The sequence below is a fragment of the Musa acuminata genome, chromosome BXJ2-5 (assembly GCF_036884655.1).
Source record: "Musa acuminata AAA Group cultivar baxijiao chromosome BXJ2-5, Cavendish_Baxijiao_AAA, whole genome shotgun sequence".
Classification (NCBI taxonomy): domain Eukaryota; kingdom Viridiplantae; phylum Streptophyta; class Magnoliopsida; order Zingiberales; family Musaceae; genus Musa; species Musa acuminata.
In genome coordinates this window covers 46971970-46987968 of record NC_088342.1, presented here as the reverse complement: position 1 = coordinate 46987968, position 15999 = coordinate 46971970, and the positions used below count along the sequence as shown (strand labels likewise).

At 38.3% G+C, this 15999-nt stretch overlaps 2 protein-coding genes across 9 annotated transcripts in view; one reads left to right on the top strand and one right to left on the bottom strand.

Annotated features, from left to right (window-relative positions):
* The window catches only part of LOC103986231 (uncharacterized), a 32478-nt gene extending 28510 nt beyond the window's left edge, over positions 1–3968 (top strand). For 5 of the 6 annotated variants that reach the window (XR_010487214.1, XM_065110100.1, XM_065110099.1 and 2 more), the window contains 4 exons: positions 74–202; positions 1277–1375; positions 2793–2831; positions 3291–3968. Coding sequence is in view for 4 of the 6 variants with exons in the window: in XM_065110100.1 (XP_064966172.1) it covers positions 74–202; positions 1277–1375; positions 2793–2831; positions 3291–3428 (405 nt within the window). In the remaining 2 variants the exon portion in view is untranslated. Of the gene's footprint in view, positions 1–73; positions 203–1276; positions 1376–2792; positions 2832–3290 lie in introns of those variants that run through there. The other variant, XR_010487213.1, reaches the window with a different exon arrangement.
* Positions 3969–11150: 7182 nt separating this feature from the next.
* Positions 11151–14000, bottom strand: LOC135613102 (histone-lysine N-methyltransferase, H3 lysine-9 specific SUVH1-like). Of its 3 annotated transcripts, none has more exons than XM_065110102.1 (2): positions 13863–14000; positions 11151–13451 (listed from the first exon to the last, which is right to left on the bottom strand). In XM_065110102.1, exon 2 carries the CDS (start codon positions 13374–13376, stop codon positions 11283–11285), a length of 2094 nt encoding a protein of 697 aa, XP_064966174.1. In that variant the 5' UTR covers positions 13377–13451; positions 13863–14000; the 3' UTR covers positions 11151–11282. The 3 variants fall into 3 exon arrangements, with proteins under 3 accessions (XP_064966174.1, XP_064966173.1, XP_064966175.1); XM_065110101.1 differs by having other exon boundaries at positions 11151–13534; positions 13863–13998; XM_065110103.1 differs by having other exon boundaries at positions 11151–13386; positions 13863–13997.
* Between the last annotated feature and the right edge of the window lie 1999 nt (positions 14001–15999).

The window sequence follows — 15999 nt, the reverse complement described above, 5'->3', positions numbered from 1 at the left end:
TATGTTATGTTAGAAAATTCTTCTCTTTTGAAGGTTTTGGCTGACATTTGTTTAATTAATTCTTTTCTTCTAGTGTGCGTCAGCTATTGATAATCTGGCCTCCTTTTATTTCAACAATATAACAGTGGGTGAAATGCCTCCATCGCCAGCTACAATGAGTCTTGCCCGGCATGTAGTTGAGTGTCCCAATCTATTTGCTGAGGTGAGTTATTTATCTTCCTTGATGCTTATCCATATGCTATTATAATCTGTTTTGCTTTTGATATATGACAGACAATCTTAATACCTTATGTAATCAATACAAGAGAAATTTATTTATTTTTTCAATATTTAAATCAAGCAGTAGCCTAAAGGTTCTATAAAGCAGTTATAATAGCACCTAAAGAAGGATGACAAAGATTTTAGAACATCAAGCAATTTGGTGATGAACCTGTTAAGATAGGTTAATATATCATATTTCATTAAGATCATGAAAATGTAATACATTGGATAAGAGAAAAAGAAACAGGCAAGGATAAATAGATGTTAGGGAGAGAAGAACAAATTAGAAAGTACTAAGAACACAATTGGTTACATAAGAGAACACAGTTTCATTCATGTGCAGTTGTCACATGTTAATCATCTTTCTGTTCGATATATGATTTAATTCCATTAATCCTGATGGATTAGGAATTAGAACTTCCTCTGCTTTTGTGCAGATTACCTAGTTTGCTTCCAAATTCCCTAATGGGTGAATGCAAATAACTTATCCCAAGGAAATCTCCACCAACTAAGTTATTCCTCTTTCAAACTGGATATGCATCCATTATCTTTTCTGGAGAATAAAATTATTTCTGTAATAGTATACCACCAACGTGGATCTGTTGTCAAACTTTTTCTGCATGACTACAGTTGAATAATATGAACATGTGATTTTTTTTTTGCTTAAATAAATTAAGTAGTCATGTTTTCTTGAATTTGGAAGATATAAGATTCTAATACATCAATACCATGTTTTTTATGATATTAAATAATCACACATCGCATTACACCTGTTCTTTTTTTTCATATTGTCCTTTATATCGCATTAATCATCTTCCTGTTGTCACATGTTAATAATTTTCCCTTTCAAACTCTTCTAACAATTGTGTCTATTTTGTACAGTTAATCTCATTGTTATTGGTAGTTAGAAATAGAATAATGAACAAGCTAATTCTGATTTTTCTTAGTAAATATTATTGGTTCATTTTATCGAGTTTCATAAATGTTTTAGTACAATGATATATTTTTTTTGCAGATACTTAAGACCCTGTTTGAGATAGTCCTTTTTGAAGACTGTGGCAATCAATGGAGTCTTAGCAGACCAATGCTGAGCTTAATTTTGATAAGTGAGCAGGTAACCTGTTAATTTATCCAATGTACTTAATGTTCTTTTAATACACTTCGTTGTACAGATTTTGTTCATGCAGCAACAATGAAGAAATGTTTAAGTCAACCATCGACATGTGAACTATTGCACAAATGATAAATGTCATTGTCAATCATGGTTGTGATTGTTGTGTGCTTCACCAGTATGGTACCGATGCAATGATACAATACTGGCTCGGGATTGTGCTTATATAGTGTAGTACTTGGCAAAGTACCTATTGTATGGATGTGTCGACAAATCTAGGGCTATAAATATGCCATCCTTTGTAATGTGAAGGCCTCACCTTTCTATGCTTAGGGAAATCCTAGACTTGTCCTTGCCTCGAGATGATAGGTCCTGTTAGGCCTTGGATTGTTTGCTTAGGCCCACGCTGGGTTTGAACCAGTCACATTAGGAGGCATGTTAGACTGTGTGTAGACAGTCTGGGAAGGTTTTGGTAGTTATAGGGAAAAGCAATTTTAGATAATGGGAAAGGGTGATGGTGATAGGCAAGATAAGTGGATGGTGTGCAATGGGTTAGGGTAATAATAATGATGATTTCTGCGTGGCAAAGACAATTATCCATGGTAAGGTGATAATCTCTTTTATATAATGATGTCATTGCCATGATATGATCATTGTGGACAACTCTGCGACAAATATGTTATGTGCACCTGCTAGCACTTTATCCTCTTTTATTTATACAGATTAAGTAGTCGCAAGGATTAGTAAGGGAACTTTAATATATTCCCATCATTTTGGCAAATCACCTTATTATTTTTACTATTTGATGATTGTCTGTGTTTAATACATGTCCCTCTAATGGTAGTTCCATATATGTGTGTGTGTGTAAAATATTCACACTTATGTGTATTTGCATGCAAAAATGCCCATTTGTCTTTTTCAAAATTCCCATTCAGTCTAGTAATGATATTAACAGAAGAGGGATTGACCTTTGGAGTTTTAGATTGAAAGAATGGTAATGACCATTGTTTATAATTATGGTATTGGACCTTGTACTGGTCCCACATCAGACTGCTGCTACACTGACGTGCTGATAGAATATGAAAAGGAAAAACAGGAGACATTTAGTTTGCACTATTCAACGCAGGAGTGGTCTGGTTTTGGGTCATCTGGATAGGTCAACTTAGATATTCGTTGGAATATGTAATAATTTTGTTTAAGCAACTAAAATACGTGCAACTCATTCAGAACATGCACTCTATGTCACGTTTTCTCTCATATTGAAAGATATCTCATTTAGGACATCATCCTTTCCATGCTAGTTTTTTGTATTTTATTTTTGTAATTCGGGAGTACATGATTCAAGTATTGTCTTTTGTTTCTTCAGCTGTTGTTTTCTTTAGCCAATATTGCCATTGTCTGATTCTCTGTTTCTCTGCAGGTGTTCAATGATTTGAAAGTCCAGATTTTGGCTTCTCAGGTGAGAATTTGCTTGACCTTCATCTATATTTGTTGGTCTTATGTATTACGGATGTGCACAGCTTTGCCCTTGAAGATAAAGTGGTGTCTGTAACTTAAACCTTTATTGCCTATGTCCGAAAGGAGCAACCTCTTACTGTTGTTCCTAGGCTTCACCCTCAATTGCCCTCATGTATCAATCGGACATTAATTGGTCCTTAAGATATCACCGCTAGTATCGTCTTGATGTCTTTTGGTACTTGACTCTTCTTTTGATTTTCAACTATGATTTTGGGGCTCTTCTTTTGATTTTCAAATATGATTTTCGGATTTTGCATATGTCATGTTAAGATAATTTGCATCATCTGAAGTTTCTGCCAGTTCAGATGATAATTTGTCTCTTATTTATATGTATTGTTTAAGTACCTGTGGTTGTCTCATCATTCAGCATTTAGATAAAGCGTTTCTTGTTTACTTGCAGCCTACAGATCAAGTAGAACGCCTCTCACTATGTTTTGATAAGCTGATGGCTGATGTCACAAGAAGTTTGGAGTCGAAGAATAGAGATAAATTCACCCAAAATCTGACATTATTTAGGCATGAGTTCCGAGTCAAGTAGATGGTTTTGCACGGAAGTGTTATTTCAAGAAATTCTAGCCGTGATGGTGCTCCAAGGTTAAATTTAGTGTCCCTTCTCTGCCGCAGGACAGAAAGCCCATGAGAATATAGCGTTGATGTGGCTAGCAGTCATAGAATTCTTTGCAGGGCCCAGATACACGGATATGTCACCAGGGAGGAAAACTCTTTTTTACTGGTTTTGAAAGCTTGTCTGTGAAATAGCACTCACTGAGCTTCTACGTTGTGATCCACATGGGGATGATGAGAAGTGGGTAACAAGTTTGTACAGCAATGTTGCTACGAATGGGATGGCAGGTTGTAATCGTGGTTTTAGGTGATTATCTGTGTCCCAATATCATAATTCTTTTGTTTAGATAGAATAGTGAAGGGGTGAATGGTTTCATATTGGATGGATTTACCATGTATAATACTTTTTTTTTTTTTGCCAACGTGGATGATTCTTTGTCTGTGAATGGTTTCATCAACTGTTTCTATGTTGTTATTACGCTTAGAATTTTTCAACTGTTTCAACTGTTTTCAACTTTTTCTTGTCATTATGAGAGAAAGGTTGTCATTCGACTGAATAATCTGTAATTTTGTCTTTAATATCCCGTCTCTAATTTGCTATTGACATGTGGAATATTGAGAAATATGCGAGCACAATTCAACATGTGGAATATTGAGAAAGGAGAAGTGAAGCTTATACCTTGTCGTCAATGCTGGTTCTGAGATCAGGCCATGCTTCTGAGGTTTGTCGATGGTTTTGATGAGGCACTACCGTACCACATCATGCCTACAACTGCCTTTGAAGGATAGTCTTCACGTGCCCAAGCACTTGAAAGGACACTGCCGTAAACCTTCCGATACAGATGAACTGACAAAAGTTGGTTCCGATGGCACTTGAAAAACTGTCACAGCGAAAGACCAAAAGAAACTTCAAAGATTTATAAAGTAAAGGAATGAAGTGACTGGCCATATTGTCATCTTCGTTGCAGGCATCTAATTCATCAGCAACAACAATGACATAGGGATAATTGAGACATAATGAAAGTCAAATTCATTCATACAACAAACTGCTGAATCCTTGAAAATCCATTCAAGACATAATCAGAAAACAATAACTGCAAGTGTAAATGAGAAAGCTTTACAAGTTTTATATTACAAGAATGACAAAGTTCAGATACGTATCTGATTACTCCAGCTATCAGTCCTCTGGCATTCACACTCACATCAGTAACAGTTCAGATAGCAATCCCTACAAGTACCACCACCATTATGCTGAGCTTTGTTTGTGCCCCTAGAGTAATGGATTTTAAACCAAAATGCATTGCATTATCTTCAAATTGTCTTTTACTATATGCAATCGAACAAGGTCCACGTCTTCAGCAGTAAATAAATGACTGCAAGCTTCAACAACAGGTCACATAGTAAGCTTCATCAGGAAATTTAAGCAAGCAGAAGATTTTGAGTGGTCATCTGAACTGATGTTCTGCCAGACTTGAGAGATACAAGATGACTTATCCAATGCTAATCATTTGGACAAACAAATTTTTTCTAGTAATAAAGCGAAATATCATTCAAGGATGGTGTCAAGTACGAAATCTCTATCAAAATCAAATGCAGACAGCTCATCCTATAACTTCTGATGCAAAGCTAAGTATTAGTTGTCCTGAAAGTAAAGATAGGATCTTAGGAATATATGGTAACACGAGAAAGTATCAACAAAATTTATACCCCATTATGTCAAGAATTTTTATTCCATGACAAGAGGCAATATTTGTTATCATTTAGGCACGAAACACACCGTGCAATGCAGAAGGTGATCCTGATGACTTGGGAAAAACAATTACAATCTTTTTAAAATCACAATGAATCAACGATAAAGACCAAAAGTGCACATGATATCTGTGATGCTAAAACTTGTCATTTGCTTGCATCAATTCATGCCAATTCAACATGCATAGATCACACTGACATACCATGAGATCTATGCCCCACTCGTCTGTGATCGAGGAATATCGAAGCCGAAATTCAAAAAATGTAAATAAATTAATTATTTCAAATAATTGATGTTAGTTTAAAATAAATTAATTAGCTTTAATAATTTAAAAATGGAAAATATTTTCCTAAAACAATATAGAGCAACTTTTGATCTAAAAAACTGAAGATCCTTGTGTATATGATTGTTGTAAGAATATCTTTAAATGTTCTAAAAATATTCTTTAAATATTTTAATTTGGAACCATGTCCACATATTCATATTAAACGTTTGGATCCTTTTAGGTTATTTCTTCACGTCCTAAATTAGAGCAACAACCACACCAATGCTAAAAGCTGTTTTATACTTGATATTCAAGACACAAATACTCGCATGACTGTGATAATCATCTACAATAGAAGTAACTTTTGGCCCTTATCAAGAATGGGTTGAAGCATAAAAGATGCCAACTAACAGAGAAAATTATAATAGACAGCACAATCAAAAAAAGATTTAGCAGTCGATACAGCAGAAGGTAATGCTCTCCCTCTGCCTTTCTTGATTTCAGTTACAGACAGCACAATCAAAAAAAGATTTAGAAGTCAAAATAGCAGAAGGTATTGCTCTCCCTCTCCCTTTCTTGATTTCAGTTCTCTTTTCTTTTATATCCACTCAAAACAAGCACGACAATTGCCCTAACTGTTTCTTCTAGTATCAAAGGTAAGTGAGACCTGAGCATCATATCAAGATAGTCACTCAATTTTGCTGTTGCTCTAAATCAGCAAAACATACTAAGATAGTCACAAATGAATTTTAGTTTTTTAGATATGCCCATGGTGATAAATAAATTTTAATTTTTGAATGTCATAGATAAACCTGAAAGACATAACTAATGAAACATTAACATAATCTTAATTTTGTGTTATTTTCAAATTATATGTTGAGTTGTTGAATCTTAGATAAAGATGAAATTATATTGTTCAATATTACATATTTTAAGTTTTATAATCAAATACAGTATATGTATCCATGAATCCTATTGCTCTTGCCAGGTTAAACATCCAAATAGACATCCGTATCCCATTTCCATGTTTGTGTCCATGCAACACCTATGATGCCAGATCCTTATGTATCATTACATCATTCCTACAACATGGAACCAATTTTGTTTGTGAATTTACAATTATTGGTTATGATGAGGCAATTCTTGATTTGGTTAGAACTTAGAAGTGGCTTTAGACTATTCTACTTGAAGAAACAAATTTCTATAAGGGAACAGGGGCCAAACAGTAGGAAGAGTTTTAAATCTGAAAGTGGACTTTGGCCTAGATGACATTCTCTAGACATCACCCTCACTTCCAAGAACATGCTTACGCAAAAATTTGAGATATCATTCATCAGGGCCATCGTTAACAATAGCTCAGAATAATAGTACACTTAAACAGCTAGTTACCATGTCTGTGATGTATGTCCGTGTGTACATATGATTGTGTATGTACAAGGTGCTGTAGATACACGTGGTTTCAAGTTAATGCCAGATAAATGGATTTTAGTTATAGTTTTCCTTGCTACAGCCCAGGACATGGTGATACTTGTGATATTTCTGCTTGGGACATTTTATTTAGCAGTTTTCTGGACGTTAAGTACTATTAGATGGGTTACTTTTTATTGTCATTGGAAACACATCACATTATGGCAGAGTAAATTTTCACGATTTAGCGAATCTCCCACTTATTTGATGGGATCATTAAGAGATTCTCTATGGTTAAACTCTTCACAACTCATCGACGGATATAACCCTTTTGGAAGGTGTTAAAGCCATTTTGTTGCAGTTGGAAGACAAAAGCACCTTGAATCAGTGGGTCTACATGAAACAAAAACTGAAAATGTGCACATTTATTGGACTAACTGAAAAAAATGCTGGAATATCATTTGCGTAAAAACTAAAAACTTACCGTGAAGATAAATTGCTGAAGGAATTTATTATTTAACATTATTAAACAAATATTAGAGAAAGAAACACTTTGCTGAAACATATATTAACCTTGTATGAACAAAAGGCACCCACAGAAATGAGCAAAAAATAACATTATAAAAACCATAACCTCAGAAACACAATAAACAATGAGAAGAATTCTTAAACTAACAATGAACAGATCACCTGCCAATCGAAAATTAGGCGATAGGACATCATGTCAAAATAGGTATCCTAATGCAAATTTGCATACATATTAAAAGATACAAAATGTCAATAACTATTAATCTGCTAATATCTAAGGTTATAACCATTAACAGAAATATCAAAGAGAGAACATAATATCTGACATACTTCTCACCAAGGAGCATTCCCTCAGCAAAAGTTGTACTTGGAATTCTATTGATATTTGCTTGCTGTCTGGCAAGCTGCAAAATTATGGTTAGATATGATGACCTAAATATTAAGTGAAAAAAATATAAAAAGAAATATCTTATGGGCTTACCAAAGTTGAATCTGTGAGTGGACATTAGGGCCTTATTAACCATAATAATTCCAACAGATGTCACAGCATTAAACATCCAAGCAGCTGCATCTAATGCTTCTTTCCTATTGGCATTGCTTGCAGGTTCAATATTTTCTGCTTGTTTGGAATCCTTATTGCATTTATTCTCAGAAGATCCACAGTGTGCATTGCAAAATGCATGCCTCTACATCAGAAACCATCAGCTTAAACAATGTCAGGTGTATAAAATGTAAAAGAACATGGCAAAAAGTAGTGCAGGCATTATGCATGTGAATGCATAAGAAAGAAAAATTTTAGCATTGAATTTAGTGAATAGCATGATCCAACCACGCTAGTAGCATTATTAAATTGTCAAAAAAGTTTGAATCTCTAAGATTACCAATTAGAGTTTAATCCATCAATTGTTATTGTCTGCTACTGAGTCATCATCTATGATTCCTTGAATATCCATTATTCTTGATGTATGTACACCGAACACTCTCTACTCGTATACCCACATGAAAGTTCCTTAAAGGAGCTAAAGTACAGAAAGTAATCTAAATACTGATGCAGGCATCACTAGTCTATTGACAAAAGGCCTTTAGTTTCCTCTGTGTTAGACTCGAGTGTCATATCATATCCAGCAGACAAGAGAGAATTAGTTTATATGTGTGGACAAAGTAATTTTACTTAATAATAGAAATTAACAAGATACAACACACTATCACAGAATGGATTTTAGTGCACATCCCTCGGACATAACGGACAACTCAATCTTGACCAACAAGTTTTACATAAACTTAATGTAAAATCAACTTAAAAGCAAGCCTTAAAATGCCTTGCAAAACTCTTAAGGGAACTATTATTATAAAATACCGATAAAGATCATGCAAGAATGTGTTTACTAGAACGAAAGGTCACCAGACAAACGCATTGATATACACACGATGATGAAATAAGAAACCTAATGCCTCACCCACAAAAGAAATGATAACATGCACCAATCACGACGGTTCAATGACACAATTCACTGGGTTGCATGGTCCGGATAAGCAGGGTATATAGACCATAAATTCGTATCTTGAACCGCGTTCCCCTCTTTCCCCCTCTCTTGCATTTAACCCACCCTCCACGGAACCCTCTTTCACTTGAATCTTGAATCGCAGATTTGTCATTAATTGCGTGTCAATAGAAGTCTAAAAGTCATTTCAGATCAAATTGTCTAAGACCACATTGAATTCTGTTCGAGCACGTTCAAAGATCTTCAAGAATGTGTTTATCATAAGGATAAGTCACCTAACTAACTAATTGATATACACAAGTCGATGAAATAAGGAGCCTAACACCCACCGATGAAAAGAACATTGTAACAAATGCCGATGAGGCCAGTTCGAAGGCTAAAATATCACTGGGTTGCATGGTCTGAAATCTCGAACCGCTTTCCTGTCTTTCACCCTCTTCTACATTTAGCCCTCCACGAAACCCTCTCTTTCTTGAATCTTGAATCGCAGAGCCGTCATCAATTGCTCGTCAATACAAGTCTAGACACCATTTCAGATCAAAACGACTAAAACCACGTAAAATTCTTCTCGCAAACCGAACCCCGTCCCAAGATCGTATCGGAATGGAACAAAATTACAAGATCGAGAAACGAAAGGATCAAGACTATGGTACAGATGTAACTGATCGAAACACGGATCTCTAGGTCGATAGAAGAAAAGCGGATCGGGAATCGCGATAGATCCAACTCACCGGGTCCGGCCAAGGAAGATCAAGACCTAGCTAGCGAGAATCGCGGGTCGGCGCCTCCGATTCGGAACCGATAGATCGAGAGCAAGACTCGATCTGATCAGAGTCGCCCAAGGAAGCGAAGGGAGGAGGGAAGAATTCGGAGCGCTTTCTATTCTTGTTCCCGCTTCACTCGTTCTACTCTTTACCGGGCTTCGCGACGACGAGACGCCGCGCGGGGAGTGGAGAGTGCGAGGAGACTGCTTAATATAGAGAAGCGGCACGTGCTGATCCGTTGCGTCACGCCTTTCTCCACACCACCTCACCAGTGATGTGGCAGCTGGCGTCGTGGAGCGGCGAGCGTACCAAGTCGAACAAGCACACAACTCGCAGCAGCACGGAGGAAGACACCGGCAATGAATGGTTCAGGCGGGTTCCGGGTCCCATTGAAGTCCGTTAAGCATCTGGATCCAAATGAGGATCGTCACCCGAAATTATTGGACGACTGACGAGTGAAAGATATACATATATACATCGGGTCTAGATTTAGGATTTGCACCTGATCCGATAAGCTAATTGGATAGAGAACGAGGACGCGCAACTAGAAGTCACAGCAATAACTTATGCTACCAAGGTATAATAAGATTCCTAAGACAAATATGTTAATTCAAGCAAAACATTTATCATTGGTCGTAAGTTCTTGTGAGTCAAAAGAAAGAAACCAAAATATCAATAACATTTAATTTAATAAAAGTACATTCATCAAATCTTTATAAATTCTTTCAATAATTAAAGTGCTACTTTTCATTATCACAACTATCATCTATAAATGTCTCCTCCTTCAGAGAACTTTAAGAAAATCTTCATGGTTTTCAAGTTGTCTTGATAAAAAAATCTATACAGATGACAAAGATCATGCTGTCATCTATATAGAATGAATATTAAAAATAAACACAGGAGATGACTTGCACTACGCAAAGGTAAAAAATAGTATAGAGATCCTTCCCAACAGAGGCGGCTAAAAAGCATACAGCACAATTCAGCAGGCTTATAATTTTATTCTAAGCATGATGATGAGATGAATTATCAGGAAGAAAAGAGAATAGTATTTCAACATACACACTTCGAATCATTGCTAAATCATCATTAAGGTAACCTGAACGGAAAAGGAATACCTGTCTATCCCACTGAACGAGATGATGTCTAAAAGGAATGCGGTTCTTTTTTAATACAGTATCATACAGTACACACTCTCACAGAAACGAAAAGCATCACATGAACAATAAATGGGGCATGGTAATCACTCATACCAAAAGTAAAAACATCTTAAAAGAGTCTTTTTGACTAAGGATGCATTTCATAATGCTAATCTCAAAATGGAAAGAGAAAAAAAAAAGGAAAAATGATTAATCAAAATGATATTTGCTAGCAAAGGAGTCTTTTTGACTAGGATGCATTTCATAATGCTAATCTCAAAATGGAAAAAAAAGGAAAATGATTAATCAAAACGATATTTGCTAGCAAAGGAGCTGATAAATGAAACATAGAATTTGAGGAAAATTATATGATGGTAAAAACATAGCTAATTAACAAACAACTGAAACGATAGCTATTTCTGATCATCTTTGACTTTCTACTCCTTACATAGTACATTCATATGGCTAAAATTTCAGCCAAAAAAGCCTCTACACTTGACTGAGCCACAAAAGCATTCTTTTGTTCTCCGGGATTGAACATAATCCCCCATCTCAGCTGAACTCGGACCATAATCATATGTTAACTCTGTCATAGGAGGAATATGTTTTGTTGCAAAAAACATGATATGTGGAAATCCATCATCACCATGGTCATGAACAACTGGCTGCCAAAAGACATTAGGTGAGCAACTGTGGTTCATAAATCGAGAAATGTTGCCCATGTTTTTTGAGTTAATGATGAAAGATAAGGGTTTTGGAGTCTCACTCAGGTCAACACTACTAGGTTCTCCCAACAACTCAGGCACATAATTCCACTTAAAACCCTGGTCAGCATGTCTTGGCTGAAAGATATGGTCATTTTCTTCATATTCAACTCCTTGGATGCTCTCAGTGACTTCACCTACATATTCACAGATGAAAGTCCCAGCACGAATAGCATCCCAACAACGGAGGCCCCATCCACGGTCCCTTGTCCTAAAAACCTCAAAGTGGACTTGAACACCTCTCTGCGTAACTCGGTTTCGGCAGTTTGTAGGGCACTGGCAGGAAACAGAGCATTCATATATAAGAGGCTTACAGCTGATAAGGATCCCATTTGAACTGTAAGGAAGAAAGCCACCATTCTGGTGGAGACAAGAGCAATTAGAATCACCTGGCATACAGACACTATTGCACATGCAAGAATGCAAAGGTCTCGATGAAGTAATAGGTTTTGAATAACTAACAGTAGTGGAATAGGCAAAATACCTAGGTCCCTTCTCATCATCCACGTCATTGACAAGACAAACAGGCATATTTTCAATACCTGAAGATATGTCGGGCAAAATTACATGCGCTCTAGACGATGGATTCTGTTTCCATTTCTCAATCATTTTCCATACTGCAATCCCATCAGGCTGCCCTGGCTCTCGCAGAAACTTGTACTTGAAAGTGTTAAAGCCTGACTTTCCTTTTTCCACCCATGACTCATGAATCTTATACAGGCCATCATAGACGTAAATTTTACCATTAAGTACAAAAGGATCCTTTGCACTACGAATGACCCTAATCTCATTAGCCCTATGCAAGCTTTTTTCTAAAGCAAGATTACCCCTTTCAAGCTTCTGGTCATCCTTGCTAGAACTTCCCTGACCACTGTAAATCAGAACATCCACATTATCCTCCTCATTATCATAAACACCAGCGGAGACAACACCAAGAGCCACAGGGTCTTCTTCATTGCCAAACCTGGCTGTCATGTAATCAATTCCAGCAACACTCTGACTATGCAATCCTACCAAACACATCTCGATCCTAAAGTAGAAAATATCTCCAACCGCAACACCGGGTACCTGCCCTATCCGCTTTACCATGTTGGCTCGGAGATCACTGGACATCATTATGGTCCCGGCTTTCAGGTCTGGGCGTAGCCTTTTCGACTCATCTAATTGCATAAGCCTCCGGCGAAGTGCATCAAATGTCATAAGGACAACCTCCACCAGCTCCCTGGGATCATGTGAAGAAGAGGGTAGCAGTGATAAATCACCGCCAGTAGCTTTAGGTCGTCGAGTTTTGATCTTTTTCTTGTTACTACCCTCTGTCTCTGAATTGCCAATGTGAATGCTGTTAGAGCAAGAGGACCGCTTTATTGTCCTGCCAGATGGTGGGGAGGCACCACTAGCCAGCGGCTCCTCCTTGTTAAAAGATACGATGGCTGCAGGGGGCGTCTGAAAGGAAGGAGATGGTGAAGCGTTGTGCAGAGAACCATTAATGTCCGGACCTTCCGAGGCACGGGCAAACCCATTTGCATCGTTGACAAAATTAACATCCACTGGTTTCTGGTTAACGTCATGAGAAGCAGCAAAAGATGGGAAAAGCGGACAAAAGCCCGGAGGAAACGCAGACTCCGTTGTGAAGGAACCAAAAGGTGTTGTGACACAAACAAAGGGAGGGGCATTGGGAGGGGAGAATGTGTTCTTCTGCCCAAGCGGGGCAGGATACATGGGAGCCAAAGATCGCAAAGGCTTCACATCCAAGACGACCGATTCGCTCCAAGAATGAGGTGCACAGTTTGATCGCTCTTCCATTTGCAGAACACTACGAAAGTATCAGTTCTGAAGATAAGAAAACCCTAGTCCCTTGATCTCCCACGCCGAGAGAACCTAATGTCCGCGTTATTAGAACAAACCCTTCACCGAAAAAGTCAAAGAAAATGGACGGCTGGCGCGCAACTTCGCGAACAAACCTAAAATTCAAACTTGAATGTGGGGAAAGCAACGATTTTGACAGTGGAGAACGAACAGTGTCAATGGAATGAGGTTTAGATTGGACTAAAACAAACCCTAACGGACTACCGGAGGGCAAAGAAAAGCTTTATCGTGTCAAAAACACGAGGAACACTGCACAAATGCATCATAAAGATCGCCAAAACTCAGACTTCCACAAAAGCGACAAGAAAAAGATCAAGCTTCCGGAGAGGGTTTCACAGATTCGGCGATTCCAAGAACGATTCAGTACTCTCAGGAACAAACACAAAGACGGCGAGTTTGAGGATGAAAAATGAGGATGGATACCTGAATCGAAGTTTTAGGGTTCCGATTCCTGGAGAAAGCAACCGTCGGTAGCGAATATTTCAGGCACTGGGCACGCTTTTCTTCTCCCGCTCGCTTTTCGATGCCCGCCTGCCGTGATCTTTTTCCCCCATTTCTCCGCCATAACGTGCGTCTCGGCTTTCGGCCGATATGTCGGTTTGTTCTGTGGAGTAAAGCAAGCAGGCCGTCCGCATCAGACCCATCATTCGATCGTGTTGAGAAAGACACGAAATAATTTTAAGCTTTATTTTCTTCCTTTATGACAAGGAAGAACATCATAAACTTTTTTCCCCTTCTTCAAGGTATAAAAATACATCCTAAATAGAAAAATCGAAGAATGACTCTCTCGTTTCTCAAACTACTGGGTCTCACAATTAGGGATATCGGATTACTAACTTGAGCATCAGTGAGACTATGTCAAGAAACCTCCATCGACCTTGGTCTTCATGCATGTACTATCTCAGGAGCACAATATTTCCACCTCGGGAGTTCGACACCTTCACTAGCTACCTCCGAACAACCTCGAAGATATTTCGGACAATCCTACTCACACGAGCCTGGACCACGTCGGGTTGAGCAAAACATCAATGATATTTTTTTCCTAACAGTTTGGCACTAGAATGAGGGCCTGATGTTGCAAGAACATTCGCCTACCAACCCTCTCAATGAACACTAGTGAGAAGGCGTCACCTCCTACCCATAGTACTTTTACTTAAGGAGTAATTGTTATTCTTCCCATGTGTGGATATGTCTACCTCGGCACAAATGTTGACAAAGCATCGACGTTTGTTCAATGACCCAAGGCCCTCAACCCCAGGGACAAACTCGAGCTACCTGATCATTTTTTATGGGCATGATGTAAGCTGTTATTTTGCTCTTGCTACAATTAGCCCAACAGGAGACTCTAACAAGATAAAAAGGGATATCGAAGCGATACCATGCCTCGATTTATGGATAAGTTATTCTTGTTCGATCGATGATCCTCCCTGATGGTTGGCCGAGGACATCGATTGTGATGACCTACTTGGCCACCATAGCCCCCAATTGAATGCCAAGAGGGCAACTCTTCATCACACAACCCCCGAGCTAACACCAAACTAGGACTCTATAAGTGACAACGACAGTAAGTCCATTACCCTTGGCTAGCTCTTCAAGTACCTCAACGATGCTCATAGCGATAACTATGCCTTCTCGGAGCACCATGTCCTCGAGATTAATGACTTCAGCCCCATAGGTGATGTTGGCAACTACTTGGTCTTCTACCTCCGTCCCCTTTGTCCTCGTCTCCATTAATCATTCGTACGACGTGAAGAACCATCGGAAGCTATCACTCTTATGAAAGAATGGCCTCGCCTTCAACCCCGCCATCGGCCTTAGGCCGCCATAGGTGATATCTAGGATCGAGATACTGTTGAATTCCATCTTTGGCGAGGCGGAAGAAGGGGAGATATTCACGGTGTTGGGATAAATGGCTCTAGCAAGCCCACCCTAATTGACGCCCTCGCGAACTACATTATGTGGGAGAGCTTACAAGGTCCCATCACCCTCAACTACGCTTAAAACGTGTGAGTCGAGAAAATCTAACACACTAAGATAAATCTATTATAATAGAGGCGCAAAGCTAAATGCATATTAAAAACACGTAAGTCGAGAAAACCTAACCTATGCTAAAATAAACAAGACCAAATGCGCCCAAGATATTGAGTCGGGAATACGACCCATACTAAGATAAATCTACTACGATGGAGGCGCAAGGTCAAATGGGCCCAAAATGTATGAGTTCAGAAACCTGACTTACATTAAGATAAATTAGATACGACGGAGGCATAAGGCCAAATGTGCATAAGATGCATGAGTCGAGAAAGTTCGACCCATGCCAAGATAAATCTGTTATGATGGAGGTATAAGGTCAAATGCACCCAAGATGCTTGAGTCAGAAAAATTTGACTCGTGCTAAAATATATTCGTTATGACGAATGTGCAAAGCCAAATGCGCCTAAGATGCATGAGTCACGAAAACTCAACCCGCGCTATAAATAATTTCGCCACGACGGGGATACAAGATCTAATGTACTTGAGACATCTAATTCAGGAGAACTTAACCTGCAAGATGAGATTT

Bases quoted from the DNA above. Each gene is read 5' to 3' on its own strand.
- LOC135613102 (XM_065110102.1), bottom strand. From the start codon at position 13,376: ATGGAAGAGCGATCAAACTGTGCACCTCATTCTTGGAGCGAATCGGTC.